This window comes from Anabas testudineus, chromosome 24, assembly GCF_900324465.2.
Source record: "Anabas testudineus chromosome 24, fAnaTes1.2, whole genome shotgun sequence".
Classification (NCBI taxonomy): domain Eukaryota; kingdom Metazoa; phylum Chordata; class Actinopteri; order Anabantiformes; family Anabantidae; genus Anabas; species Anabas testudineus.
The window spans coordinates 18,392,428-18,404,793 of record NC_046632.1 but is presented as its reverse complement, the minus strand read 5'-3'; the positions used below and the strand labels follow the sequence as shown (position 1 = coordinate 18,404,793).

Here is a 12,366-nt window from a genome sequence, read left to right as displayed (position 1 = left end):
GACCTGCAGCAGATTGTATCAAGAGTTTCCACTGTAATGATGCAGAAAATCTACAGACTGAGAAATAACAATAGTTTAAATAGGAACATTTTCACCAGTTTAAAAAAGAGTGAAGAGTGGTGCTGAAAACAAACATGATCGTATACGACGACGACGAGCGACTAAACTAGTAAAGTTTTTATAGACGTTTCTGGTCATTTATCAACTGTGAGCGTTCGTCTCTGCTGTGAAAGAAGAATAAAATCTAAACTGTCTGACTGGAAACATCTCAGCAGAACTACAGTAACAGACGCTGACTCAAACAGTTCAAACTCAAACTAACAGAGAACAATAAGAATAGAAGGAATCTGTGTCCTCGTCTCAGAGGAACAACAGCTTCCAATAAGTCTTGCGGTGGATGTTCTCCTGAATTTGGCAGCTTGTGTCGCTGCAGACTGGTGCCAACTAGGCCGGGGCCCACTGAAGCCACTAATAAGGAGTTCCCGAGCACGAACAGGAACAGACCGTTGTTGAGAGATCCGTCACACAAAGCAGGCCTTGTTTGGCGAGGCCGGACTTTCAGTGAGGAGCTCCTGTGAAAACACTGCATGTTTCCACACTCATCTCAAAACGTCTCCGTGATTTTAGATCATTTTCTACCTCGTGGCTTCATGTGACGCCTGTCGATACAAATAAAAACAGTTTATGATCAGGCCTGTATATATATAAAGAAATGTTTGATTTCTAGTAATTTAATTGGTTGTTCATCTGTAGTCATCATCACATTTTGACTGTTTTAAAAGAACTAAAGCTGTGAAAGTGATGAAAAAAGTCAAGTCAATGCAAGAATCTTCAAATGTGTATTTAAGTGCAGTGCTTCAGAAAATAAGGACGGAAAACATGTCCTAAATATTTCTTCTTTCTTTCTAGACAGGGAATCGTTCTGAGAACAGATCGAGAGCCTCAGGTGAATTCTAATTTGAGTTAAGAATCCCTGTCGGCATCACGATTCCCGTTCAGTCTCAGGTCTGCTGAGGTTTTAAAAAGCACTTCAGTTTTCTACAGTTGAGTAAACTCAGCTGTGACTCCGGCTTCTTTGTTCTCAGAGTGAAAGACTGATGCAGATCTCTGTGTTTACACTGAGTTCTCTGGTTGAATCATGCTGAAGGTTCCTGTGACAAATGAGGATCAAGAAAACAGAAGCTAGTTAGTTCGACTAACCACCATACTACTACTAGTACTACTAGAGAATACTTAGTAATACTTCCTGCCGTACCTTAAATAGCAGCTTCATGTCTTAGACAGATAGTCTTCAGTGTTTCTCTGTCTGGTAAATTTGGCAGTATTTCCACATAAACATACACACATTAAAAACAAACCGGCGCTGAGGATCACTTGGATTAGGGTGAATGTCATCTCTACCCATCATCCTTTATTAGAACTGTCTCAGAAAATCGTCTCTGTTTCCCTTAGAATTATTAATTCACAGAAACCCGTTCGTATAATACAGCCTAAGTTTTCTATGTGCAGTAATGTAATGTAAGAGCTGGTCCAAATTCTCGAGGAAATGACAGAACCAGATTGTTTTTCACTCCAAGTACCAATAAAAGTCCACGAACCTGAGTTCTGCAGAGATTATTACCTTCAAGCAAAGGAAGTAATGAGGAAAACATTTGTCTTTTAAAGCCACAAGATGTTAACACGTGTACGAAGAATGTGAGAAGTGAACCAAGAGACACGAGAAGTCATTAGAAAAGTGATTTACTTTTAATTAGTAGAGGGTTCTAGTGGTCGTTAAGGAGACTGCAGTGTTTTCTGGATGGATTCAGTCCTATAAGCTCCCACACAGAGTCCAGAGCAGCCCCAGTAAAACCAGCGGAGCAGCGAGTCCACGCAGTCCTGATGCCGAGTTGTAAATCTTGATCCGTCCTTCAACAGACGGATAAACTTGCTTTCTTTTTGAGATGTAGCTGGACACAACTGAAATGTCCAAATCCCCTAAAGGAATGAAACAGAAATATTCTAAATCCCATCACCTTCCACAAACCAGACAAACAGAATCCTGCGACAGTTCACACATCTCACCACTGTTGTGTTTGAGCTTCTCGTCTCTGATCACGGAGAATCCGTCTCCACCTGTCACCAAGTAGGACGGTAGCACCACTTTATACACCGTCTTATCCTCAACGGGTTCGTAGTGAGGAACACGGCATTTTGTGCAGAGGATGCTGAGGCTCTGCACTCGGTGCCCCGGAGGTCTGGACAGGTCGAACTCTACATGAAATCCTGTGGGCGAACACAGAAACAGTCACTGTGCTGAAAAGTGGATCATTAGCTGTGAATACTTGTCAGTGTGCAGCACAAAGTTTCCTACTTCACTTGATGCTGACAGAAAACTGTGGCTGGTGTTTTCACTGAGTATTAACACTAGTTAAGTTCTGGGTACAGAAAGCAGCCACAGCTGATATCTCAAAGACTCCTGGGTGAAACAAGCAAAAACTCCTTCTTATCCAACTTCTTCCAGTAAATCGTGCTTCACAAAGAGATAACGTACGTGTTCAAAGGAGTTTCTGTTCTTTACCTGGCTTCAGTAACACGACTGTATCGTACAAACCTCCGTTAGTCCGTTAGAACTTAATACAGTTCAACAGAAGCTCAGATGATTCAGTTCAAAATATTTATCCAGAGCCAAAGAAGAATACTAAACTAAGAATAGAACCTTATTTAGAATCATGTAGTAAATCCAACTGAAGCAGCAACAGAAGACAGAGGAGAGTTAAACTCCCTTTAACAGGAGAGGCATCAGCAGAACCAGGATCAGGGTGGGCTTAGCTAGTTACCCGACACTTGCAGGAACTCTCCGGTGCTCTGGCCGTATCGTCTCACAGCGTGTTCGAAAGCTTTCCTCAGGGTGGAGCCATTCAGCTGCACCAGGTCGAAGGTCCCCCCAAAGGGTAAGACGGAGATCAGGTCCTCCATGGTGATCGAACCTGGAGACAACACGTCGACGCGGTTTAATCAAAGAAGAGACTGTTTGTACCATCACTGATGAGAGGAACTGAGTCTCAGCGACGCACCGTTCCTGGTCCGTTCATCGATGGACGCTCTGACGCCTCCTCCGTTCAACAAACAGGCACTGACGTGGTTCCACTGGGCACCGTCTGAGAATCTGATGTTGTTGTCGATCTGCAGACATTTCCACACATCGTGCCTCGTTGTTTTTATCCAATGATTCATTTGGATATTTTAAATACTTCTACAGCAAAAATGTAAATATGCGATTCATTCAGATTAATTCAGATTAATTAATGACCGATCACTGGAACGTTACCAAACTTTCTTTTAACGACTTCATCTGTGCTTTTAAAACAGATTCTCCTAAAACACATACACACACACACACACACACACCATGGCGTCGCAGATCAGATTTCCCAGGTTGCATTCCCGGAATCGACACTCGCCAGTTTCCCCGTTAAGGAAGACGGACGTTTTTCCCACCACCTGAGCCGAGTAGTTGGCGAGATGTTTCTTCCATTCCCTCACATCAGCGAGGACGTCCGGATCTGAACGACACGTAATTCAATTCTATCAGTAGATGAAGTGAACACCTGGTTTTTACTTTTCTCATGTTTGGACACAATCATTTCTGGTTTGGGACTAAAACGAGTTGATCAGCGTTCAGCTTGACCGCTTTACTGAGGCTAACGGACAGATTCCTTTGTTATCTTTACCCTGGGGGACGGTGCTGTTCAGCAGGATGGGGTTTCCTGTGGACTTCACCACGTTTCCAGCTTTATCAAAGGTCACCTTCAAGTAACCCAGATATTTTCCAAAGGCATAGGCCTGAACCACAGGAACCTGCCGTCCGTCATTGGATTTCACCATGTAGGGGTAGGGACCTGCAGGCTCCTCAGAAGAAGGAGGGGTTCCTGAAAAACAGTAAAAAACAATAACTGTACTGTCATTGAGCTTTATCCAATCTTCAATAGTCAGCAACTAACAAAGAAAGGTACAAATGTCAGAGACGTGCGGGAAACAACCTGAGAACGAAGGACCACACGATCTTCACGAACTAAACTAAGTATAGACACAACAGAAAAAACTTCCCACAGATAAACTGCTCAGTCAGCGTCAGCAGAGCAGCAACAGGAGAAATAACCAAGAACCAAACTACCGGAGACAGTTTGGGTCTGTCTTCACAGATGTTTTTAAAAACTCAACTGGGACCAAACATTCAAGACGAGACGAGGTAACGTCCAGTACAGCACAGCTGGTGACGCCTCTAAACGAACAGCAGCTTGTCGTTAATATCGTAAATCAACTCTAAGTCACATTAAAACTGAGTAGAGCTGCAGATATGGACCATTTGAATATTTAATTGATTATTCTACTCAGTAACTTTGCTTTTTTAAGACCAGCAGTGGACGTACGTAGAAAATAGGACGAGTACAAGTCGTTTGTTGATGAGACATAAAAAACAACTTTCCAAGTTTCAGCCCAGTCACAGCTCAGACAGTGAATCAGGCCTTTCTGTCTTCTTGGAGACAAAAACAAACAAATGGGAACAAGATTCAAAGCAGACCAGAGTCCTGTGGGGATCCAGTTTAAAGGATTTGTAGTAATCGAGTCCTCTGTTACAGTCAAGTTGAAACACAGACAGAAGCTTTAAAACCTGCCGTCACATCAACCAACGCTACAACATCTTTTCTGTGTGTGTAGGTTAACTGAGTTGTTCTTCAGCTCTAATCTCGCGCACTCGGCGGACCACATTCCAGTTTCTCAGCCCGTTCCCTGCCTGAGTTCTTGTGGCATCAAAACCAAACACCGACTTCCTCTGAACAGCATTAAACGTTCAAACGAGCTTAGTCTGAAAACTGATAAATGTCTGAGAGCCACAGTCTCTGTGAGGAACCTGGCAGCAGAGCTGCTGCTGAGCAGTCGGCGAGCTCTGTACAGTAACAGCCGTAACAACCTCCCGACCTGTGTAGAGGAAAGTGTTGCTGTGTCCACCGATGACAACGTCGACTCCGCGGACCTTCCTGGCGATCTCCTGATCCGTGGTGAAACCAGAATGACCCAGAGCGATGATCTTATTGACTCCCAGTATCTGCAGTTTGTCCACGTGCGGCTGCAGGGCGGAAACCTCGTCCTCAAACTTCAGGTGTGGTCCTGTAGAGCAACGAGGACAGGTGAGACGGGAAACCAAAGTCTGAGACCACATGAGAATCTGATCCTCGGGGGAATAAACCATCCACCCACTCACCAGGTCTGGACAGAGCGGGAGTTTCCCGTGAGGTGTAGCCCACCACACCAACCTTCTCACCACCAACCTCAAGTATCTTATAAGGTAGATAGGATTTCCCGAATGTCGGGGCCAGAGTCCGGTCTGCTTTGATGTTTGCACTGACAACAGGACACTCGATTTCCTCCATGAAGGGTTTCATGAGCCCCTCGACGCCGTTGTCAAACTCGTGATTTCCAAAAGCCTGAAAAACAATAAGTTAAATAAAGAACTCGACTGACGACATTTATTTTAGCTTAAAAAAGACAAATTAACAGATAGAATTAGATGAACAGCTCGTCCAAAGTTACAGTCTGGATTAAAGATGATGTGGTCCAGGATGATGGCTGGTTTTCAGCTAATCTGAGTCAGGTCTAGTCTAGTACATGTAGTAAAACATGTAGACGGTCCCTAACTCTGTGTCACCATGTACCAGTTACTGAGGTTTGGATCCGTTTCATGGAGACGTTTCTGCCAAATGTCTGTTCAATATTAGACGCCTTCTGGATGAGAGGTGAGTCAGTCCAGCAAAACCATGACCACAGTTACTGGGAGGATCCACAGAAACTTTGTTTTCATCACATCAACCAACAGCTCCTCAGAACTCCTCTCATGTTATCAAAGGAGAAAACGGAGTTTCTGATTATTCAAATCTGTCACATCACTAATTCTCCACCTTTACTTTCTGACTTCTTATTAGGAGTCTGAGTTTCTTACCATGGCATCATATCGCAGCTTGTTCATGAAGTGAGCAGCCTCTGCTCCCTTGTAGTAGTTGAACCACACGGTCCCCTGAAACTGGTCTCCAGCGTCCAGGAGCAGCACGTTGCTCTCGGAGTTGCGGATCTTCTTGATCACCGTTGCTCTTCGGGCCACGCCGGCAAAACACGAACCGTTACTGCCGCATTTCCCGGAGCGTGCGCTGGTCTCCTCCACCCGGGCGTGCACGTCGTTGGTGTGGAGGAGAACCAGGTCCCAGTCCGTGGAGCTGGACACGCTGAAGCCCAGCAGCAGGAGGAGGCAGAGCCGCGACAGAGCGCGCCGCTCCGGACGCACCGCTTCCATCTGTGCGCTGCGCGTAAAAACTCTGGAGGAAGAATCCGGACACGGTGACTGGTAAACGGCTTCTTCTCACATGACCCACCGGATTCTTTTTTAAAAATCTCCTCCTATTTGCTCTTACAGCTCCCTAATCAGCCCCCTGAGAGAGAAACAACATGCTGGGCGGACTGGAAGCGTCATGAGGCGCGTTTGGTCAGAAAGTAGGAGGCGGTCACGATCCGATCCGATCCGATCCGATCCGATCCGCCTCCTGTCCTCACATTGTTTATTCCTTCTACTTTCTCTGCACATTTATTCCCACTTCTACACTACACACAGGAAACGAAACTTAAAGTCATTCAGTCCTCACTTGGCTCCAACACTGTGTAATAGTACTGTGTAATAGTACTGTGTATTAGTACTGTGTATTAGTACTGTGTAATAGTACTGCATGTACTGCATGTCATAAACATTTATAGTAAAGTCTAAGCAGACTATAGGACTTCATGCCACAGTTTGAACCCTGAATCCACCGTTTACAGAAACTAAGTGTTAAACAGGTCTAAACACATGAACGACACTTCGACCCCTTTGCTTTCTGAACCTCTGCACAGTGTGTGGAGCTGGAACAGACTTTCTACAGACACTCATCACTACGTCACGATGACAGGAGGTGAAACGAAGGACAACCTGAAGCAACACGTTTACTTCAGCTAATGAAAGTTTCACGCTGGGTTTCACAATTGAAGGAGTCAAGTTTTGTTCAGTTCTGATACCAGCTGCTGCTGCCAGGAAAAAAGGGATGACATCAGATTTACTGGTAAAACTATCATTATTTCTTGCAACAGTATTTCAGACTCATGTTCACCTACAGCAGCTGATATGAAGCTAATAAGATGGATTCATAGCCAGTGTTGGAGTTCCAGCTAAAACAGCGGCTGTGTGAAGAACCAGCCGAGTCAAAGTGGTAAAAATCGCTGCATTGTGTTGTTTAACTTCTACCTACGACAGTTTCTGAAACAGTGTCATAACTAGTGCAGACATATTGGATTCATTCATTACACAAGGTGATGAATCCTCTCAGCAGCTGTGTGATAACGACTGTGGGAACATCAGATTCCTTATATTCTGTCTTCAGAGTCTCTCTCTCTCCTACACGTAGAAAAGCAGCAGCATGATGCTACAAGTCCAGGAAATCCTCTGCAAACACAGAGTTCTGCTGATTTATAATAACACACCTGTTACAACAGGCAAATAAATGAGATAATAAATACAAGAAATATTGAAACAAACACAATGTGAGCGACACGAAGACGAGAGACACAAATTAAAGACACTTAAACTTAAAATCCGAGTGAAGGGCTGGATTCAAATGGATTCTGACATCGCACCAGTTCTCTCAATAGTTCATCCTGTGCTTCTATCTCAAACATATTCTCACGTGAAGGTGACTCGATGTTGGGTTTGCTCTAACAATGAAGGTGATGTCAGAGGCACAGAGGGTAAAGTTCAGATGAAAAAGTAAAACAATACAAACCAGATGCTGCTGTAGAGGTTTTAACATCCTGTAGTTTATCACGTTAACAACATGAAGAATGACATTCAGCAGAAGCCAGTGCTTCTTACACTAAGGTCCTGACTTTGTGTGAAGGATGTTTTCATGAGGTTTCTGTTAGTCTGCACCGAGCGTCACACACTCCTACACACAGCAAACCACACGCAGCCGACTGCACGTCAGGGTGGAAATAGACTGCAGAGCATTTTGTGGTTTCAGCCTTTGAAACACACGATTCAGAGCAGAACAACTGTCATTACGGCTGCACAGTCTGGTTCGGTCACGTCAAGTCACGTTTACTTAGTTTAAAATCACAAGTGAGCACAGCGACACATAGAAAGTTCATCTAAATTAGGGTTAGGGTTAGTAATAATTGTGCTAAAGCTCAAAGTAGCCATAGCTCTGTTCTTCTTCATAAACGAGTGTAGTCAGGAAATACAGATGAGTCCCACATACCAGAACAATTATGTGCCATACTATCTTCACATCGGCTGCTGCTTTGGTTGCGGCCCTCCCTCCTGGGTGCAGCGTTACCATCAACACCTCTCAGCTGACGTAACAAACATTTGCACAACAGCTGCTGATGAAGAGGATGAAACAGCATCTAATGATGAGAAACAGTGTCTCTGCAGCAACAAGCTCTTCATTCAAGTCACATAGTGTTCAGGAGCGACGTTAAAATATGCAGGTGAAGTAAGTTAACACACATGTACTTCATAAGAAGTACTCAGAAGGAATCGGTGTCACCCTGAAGTAATCTTCTAATCCAAGTTCGAACACTACATTTAGTTTGTTGTGTCCTCAGCGAGACTAACCAATCACCAACATGAAAGACTGAACTAAAGCTAATTAACTGTTGTTATACTTAAGAATACTGGAAATCAGTTTAAATAGATGATGAAATGAAAAGAGTGTTAATCTGAGCTATTTCAGCATGAATTTGAAGTTAGTGTATGAGCTGTGATTAAGTTTACGTTCATTAAAAACAATTGTTGAGCTTCCAAAGTCAGAACTGAATAATACTAATTTACACAAACCCCCCCAAACTGAACCATACTGGAGCTCTTCCTCCAGATGTTTCCTGTGCTCCCTCTCTGCTCCTACCTACCACAGCACCTGCAGACCAACAGGTCTTTAAGCCCCAGGGAGGATTTAGCAGCATTTCGCTGCTGGCTTGACACAGGTCATTTCCCTTCCTGCTCCTTCTTATTAAAAAGTGACTCGTGAGACAGTTTGCAGGAAGTCCTGTCTCACTAGGGGCCGAGGAAATGACAAGGCTGAGCTGCAGGTCTCACAAGAACTAATGTCAACCTAAAAACTGGAGACCATGAGCACTTCGTTTGTAGATATAACGCCTGATCAGTGGGTATTTGGATGAACTGCAGCATCCAGTGGATCCAGACATGTGGCTCCATTAACTTAGAGCATGGTAACTCAGCAGAGAACCAGCAGGAGCCATGACTGATGACAATGGACTCCTCTACCTGCACAGGTGGCCTTCTGATTTTAAGTTATCCCTATTCAGCTTCAACTGGATTCATATCACTGCTGTATCTGTGGAGAATATGAAGAACAACCTTTTGTTTGCTCATCAATGATCCCTGAGGGGAAATATGCCTTTGAACTGCCCTCATCGTCCCCAGAGGCCTGAAGTCAACAGCACCGACGATAGACGGGATTAATAAAGAATGTACTCATTAACAGAGACAATCATTACTACCCCGGGCTTCGTTTACTGCCTGATTCATTAAGGTAACTTATTCCAATCAACTCTGACACAATTATCCAATTAGAATAACAGAGAGGAGGAGACGGATCGCCGCCCGGGGATCAGTGAATCAAAGTGTGACGTGACTCTTGTGGGATCAAGGTCCTTGTTCGATTCAGCGGTTGCTGATGTCAATAGTTCTCGGGTTATTTCACCATAAAGCAAACTATTGGATGTTGGTCACATGGTGCCACTAAGGGGGTAAAGGTTTGTCCTTTATGACCCATTTCCATAAATAATGTGTTTATTTTAACATCGTACAAGTCGTTCTTTCTCTAAACTCAGCCCAACAGCCCAGAATCGACTCGAATCGTCCTCCAGCAGCTGCTCAGACACTGTTTACATAAAATTACCATTATTCATAATCCGCCTACTCTGATTGGCTGGAGGTGAATGTAGGGGCCACGAATACGACGACACACATTTACCTCTGTAATGACTGCAGCTGCAGATGTATATATGTATATATGGATGGAGACGACGGGGAAATTCCACAGACGCAGCATCAGGAGTAAACAGTACAGATATCTGGTGCTGAAGCCTCAGCAGATTGTTTCAGGATTGTTTTAGTCTCCTCCAAGTAACGTACACCAAAGTAAACTTCACGATTGTAGAGAGAACTGAGAAGTTTTAAGTAACTGAGTAACAGCTGTTTTCCTTAACTCTTACCCATCCTAAGGTTTTAGATATATGATAATAATAATTTAATGCATATTTGGTTGTGTAGTCACACATCTACTATAGAAAGAGTGCACAGAGCAGAGGAGAAGCTACAGTGTCTGTTACAGGTATTAATGGTCTCAACAGGTCAGCAAACATATTCATCACCTCCCTCAGCAGCCGGCGGACAAAGTGATTCATTCACCTGAGAGAAGATTTAGCATCACTTTACTGGAGGCTTGTGTTGATTTCCCACCAGATTCTACTTCAATAGGAATCTTTTTTACAGTAGAGGGCAGTAGAGTGCAAGGAATGAGTGAACAGAGCCGCTGGTGTGTGTCAGCATCTCAGCAACACTACACATGTCAGAGCAAAGTAACACAACCACATACATTAAACATCTGTACGTGTTTGATGTGATAAATGAAAAGGAGCTTTATGCAGAGGAAGGTTATTCTGGTTATTATTGACAGATGAATGTCTGAGAGTCTGAAGAGCAGCAGAGTGACGCAGCCTTTTCTCTGCTTTTCTGATTCCTGCTGATGAATAACAACAGCTCTCCACAGAGCAGCCGAGTGTATCTGGAGAACGAGACTGGAGCAGATCCAGTGTTCAATAAAACTCCTGCTTCATCCATTCATCCTGCATTAACGCTCCACACAGTGACAGAGCATCAGCTCCTTGATGGATTCAGTCTTTATCTACTCTGTTAAAGTTGATCTGTGTCGCTCACTCTGCAGCAACGGTGCTGGAGAACTTGTCTCACATGTTTGTTTGCATTAATAGATTCACTATGTAGAGACAGGGGACAAATTAGAGGAACAATCTGAGTGGAGAACCAAGACAAACAGATGCCTCTCTGAGGAGGATGAGGCGTCGCTGAATGATCGAACAGCAGAGTTCATGTAAGGTGAAACTTTGTGTGTAAGAGGCTGTTTGTGCTCTGTGCATCCATCTGATTAGATGAAAAGTGAAACTCTGCATTTTCCAACAAGTACGCAGTGAAATCTGGTTCTTCTGAGGTCAAGCACAGCTCACTGTAGTTAAGAAAGGGCAGGAGAACACCCACTGATTTGCATCCTTCAGCAGCACTAACAGAGACTAGGAACAAGTCAACAACAACATACTAGTACACAGTGAGTTAGAACAGGTCTGGTCCAGTGAAAAAACCCCATCACACCAATATAAAATAAAGTGCAGGTACTGCAGCTAGAAGGTACGATTAAGTAGAGGACGTGTGACATATTCTGTTCTTCATTAAAGCTAAAAGGCTCAAATGTGTAATAAGTAAGAATCCAATATGCTGCTTTGTGTCCTGGGGAATAGAAGAAATATCACCCTCCCCCTGTAAATGTAGTTAGAGACAACTTATCTATCCACAGAGAGGTGATGGAAATTAGAATTTTAAAAAAATCACAAAATTAAATGATGGAAATGGCGTCTAATGTTCTAGTGATGAACAAACATCTAGCATACATCAACGTTACTCAACCACCATTTGAAACTCAAAAATATCAAATATTCTCTGGTTCCAGCTTCGCTAACCTGGAAGACGACGGCTGTTCTCAGTTTGACCAACTGTACTGTGGGTTTGGGCGTGAAGTCACCGTTCAGTTCAGAGTTCAGTTAACAGACAAAACAATCAAAGACAACAAACAGAACCACAAAATATATGTGAAGGGCACAGTGACCTTGACACCAAATAGACATTTGTGTCTTATTTTAGAGGAACAGAGGGACAGCCAACACGACACTGATGAAGGCTTTCAAATGAGAAGTCCAGGTGACACTGAACAGGGTCTCAGGAGCACCGTCAGCAGCTGGTAGTGAACAGGAGGTCAAGCTTCATGCTAACATCTTTAATAATCAATGAAAACTCCACTTTAGTTCGTCCACCTTCTAGTAATCATGGTGACACAGACGATCCAAAGCTGCTGACATGGCTGCTTATTGACCCTGCTGATAACAGCCCAGTATCCGCTCAATTTATGTCTGTACTCTGATCTCTGAAGAGGACGCTCATCTTCTTGGGGGGATTCAGAGATCTCACCGACAGTTGGATTCCCAGAAACTAATCAG

At 43.8% G+C, this 12,366-nt stretch overlaps 1 protein-coding gene across 2 annotated transcripts; it reads right to left on the bottom strand.

Moving 5' to 3' along the window:
• Positions 1 to 824: 824 nt before the first annotated feature.
• On the bottom strand, positions 825 to 8,262 carry nt5e (5'-nucleotidase, ecto (CD73)). Of its 2 annotated transcripts, none has more exons than XR_003297587.1 (10): positions 5,981 to 8,262; positions 5,246 to 5,468; positions 4,963 to 5,151; positions 3,714 to 3,911; positions 3,391 to 3,545; positions 3,057 to 3,165; positions 2,820 to 2,969; positions 2,065 to 2,265; positions 1,745 to 1,977; positions 825 to 1,151 (listed from the first exon to the last, which is right to left on the bottom strand). XR_003297587.1 is itself a non-coding variant. In XM_026341976.1 (10 exons), the coding sequence occupies exons 2-10, from the start codon at positions 6,326 to 6,328 to the stop codon at positions 1,811 to 1,813; spliced, it is 1,740 nt and encodes a 579-aa protein (XP_026197761.1). In that variant the 5' UTR covers positions 6,329 to 6,350; positions 7,842 to 8,262; the 3' UTR covers positions 1,189 to 1,810. The 2 variants fall into 2 exon arrangements, 1 of the variants encoding a protein (XP_026197761.1); XM_026341976.1 differs by lacking the exon at positions 825 to 1,151 and having other exon boundaries at positions 1,189 to 1,977; positions 5,981 to 6,350; positions 7,842 to 8,262.
• Positions 8,263 to 12,366: the final 4,104 nt, after the last annotated feature.

Bases quoted from the DNA above. Each gene is read 5' to 3' on its own strand.
- nt5e (XM_026341976.1), bottom strand. From the start codon at position 6,328: ATGGAAGCGGTGCGTCCGGAGCGGCGCGCTCTGTCGCGGCTCTGCCTC. The intron at 3,546-3,713 runs GTAAAGATAACA...CGTGTCGTTCAG, and splicing joins GAACAGCACCGTCCCCCAGG to ATCCGGACGTCCTCGCTGAT. The intron at 2,266-2,819 runs GTAACTAGCTAA...GTTCGCCCACAG, and splicing joins AGAGTTCCTGCAAGTGTCGG to GATTTCATGTAGAGTTCGAC.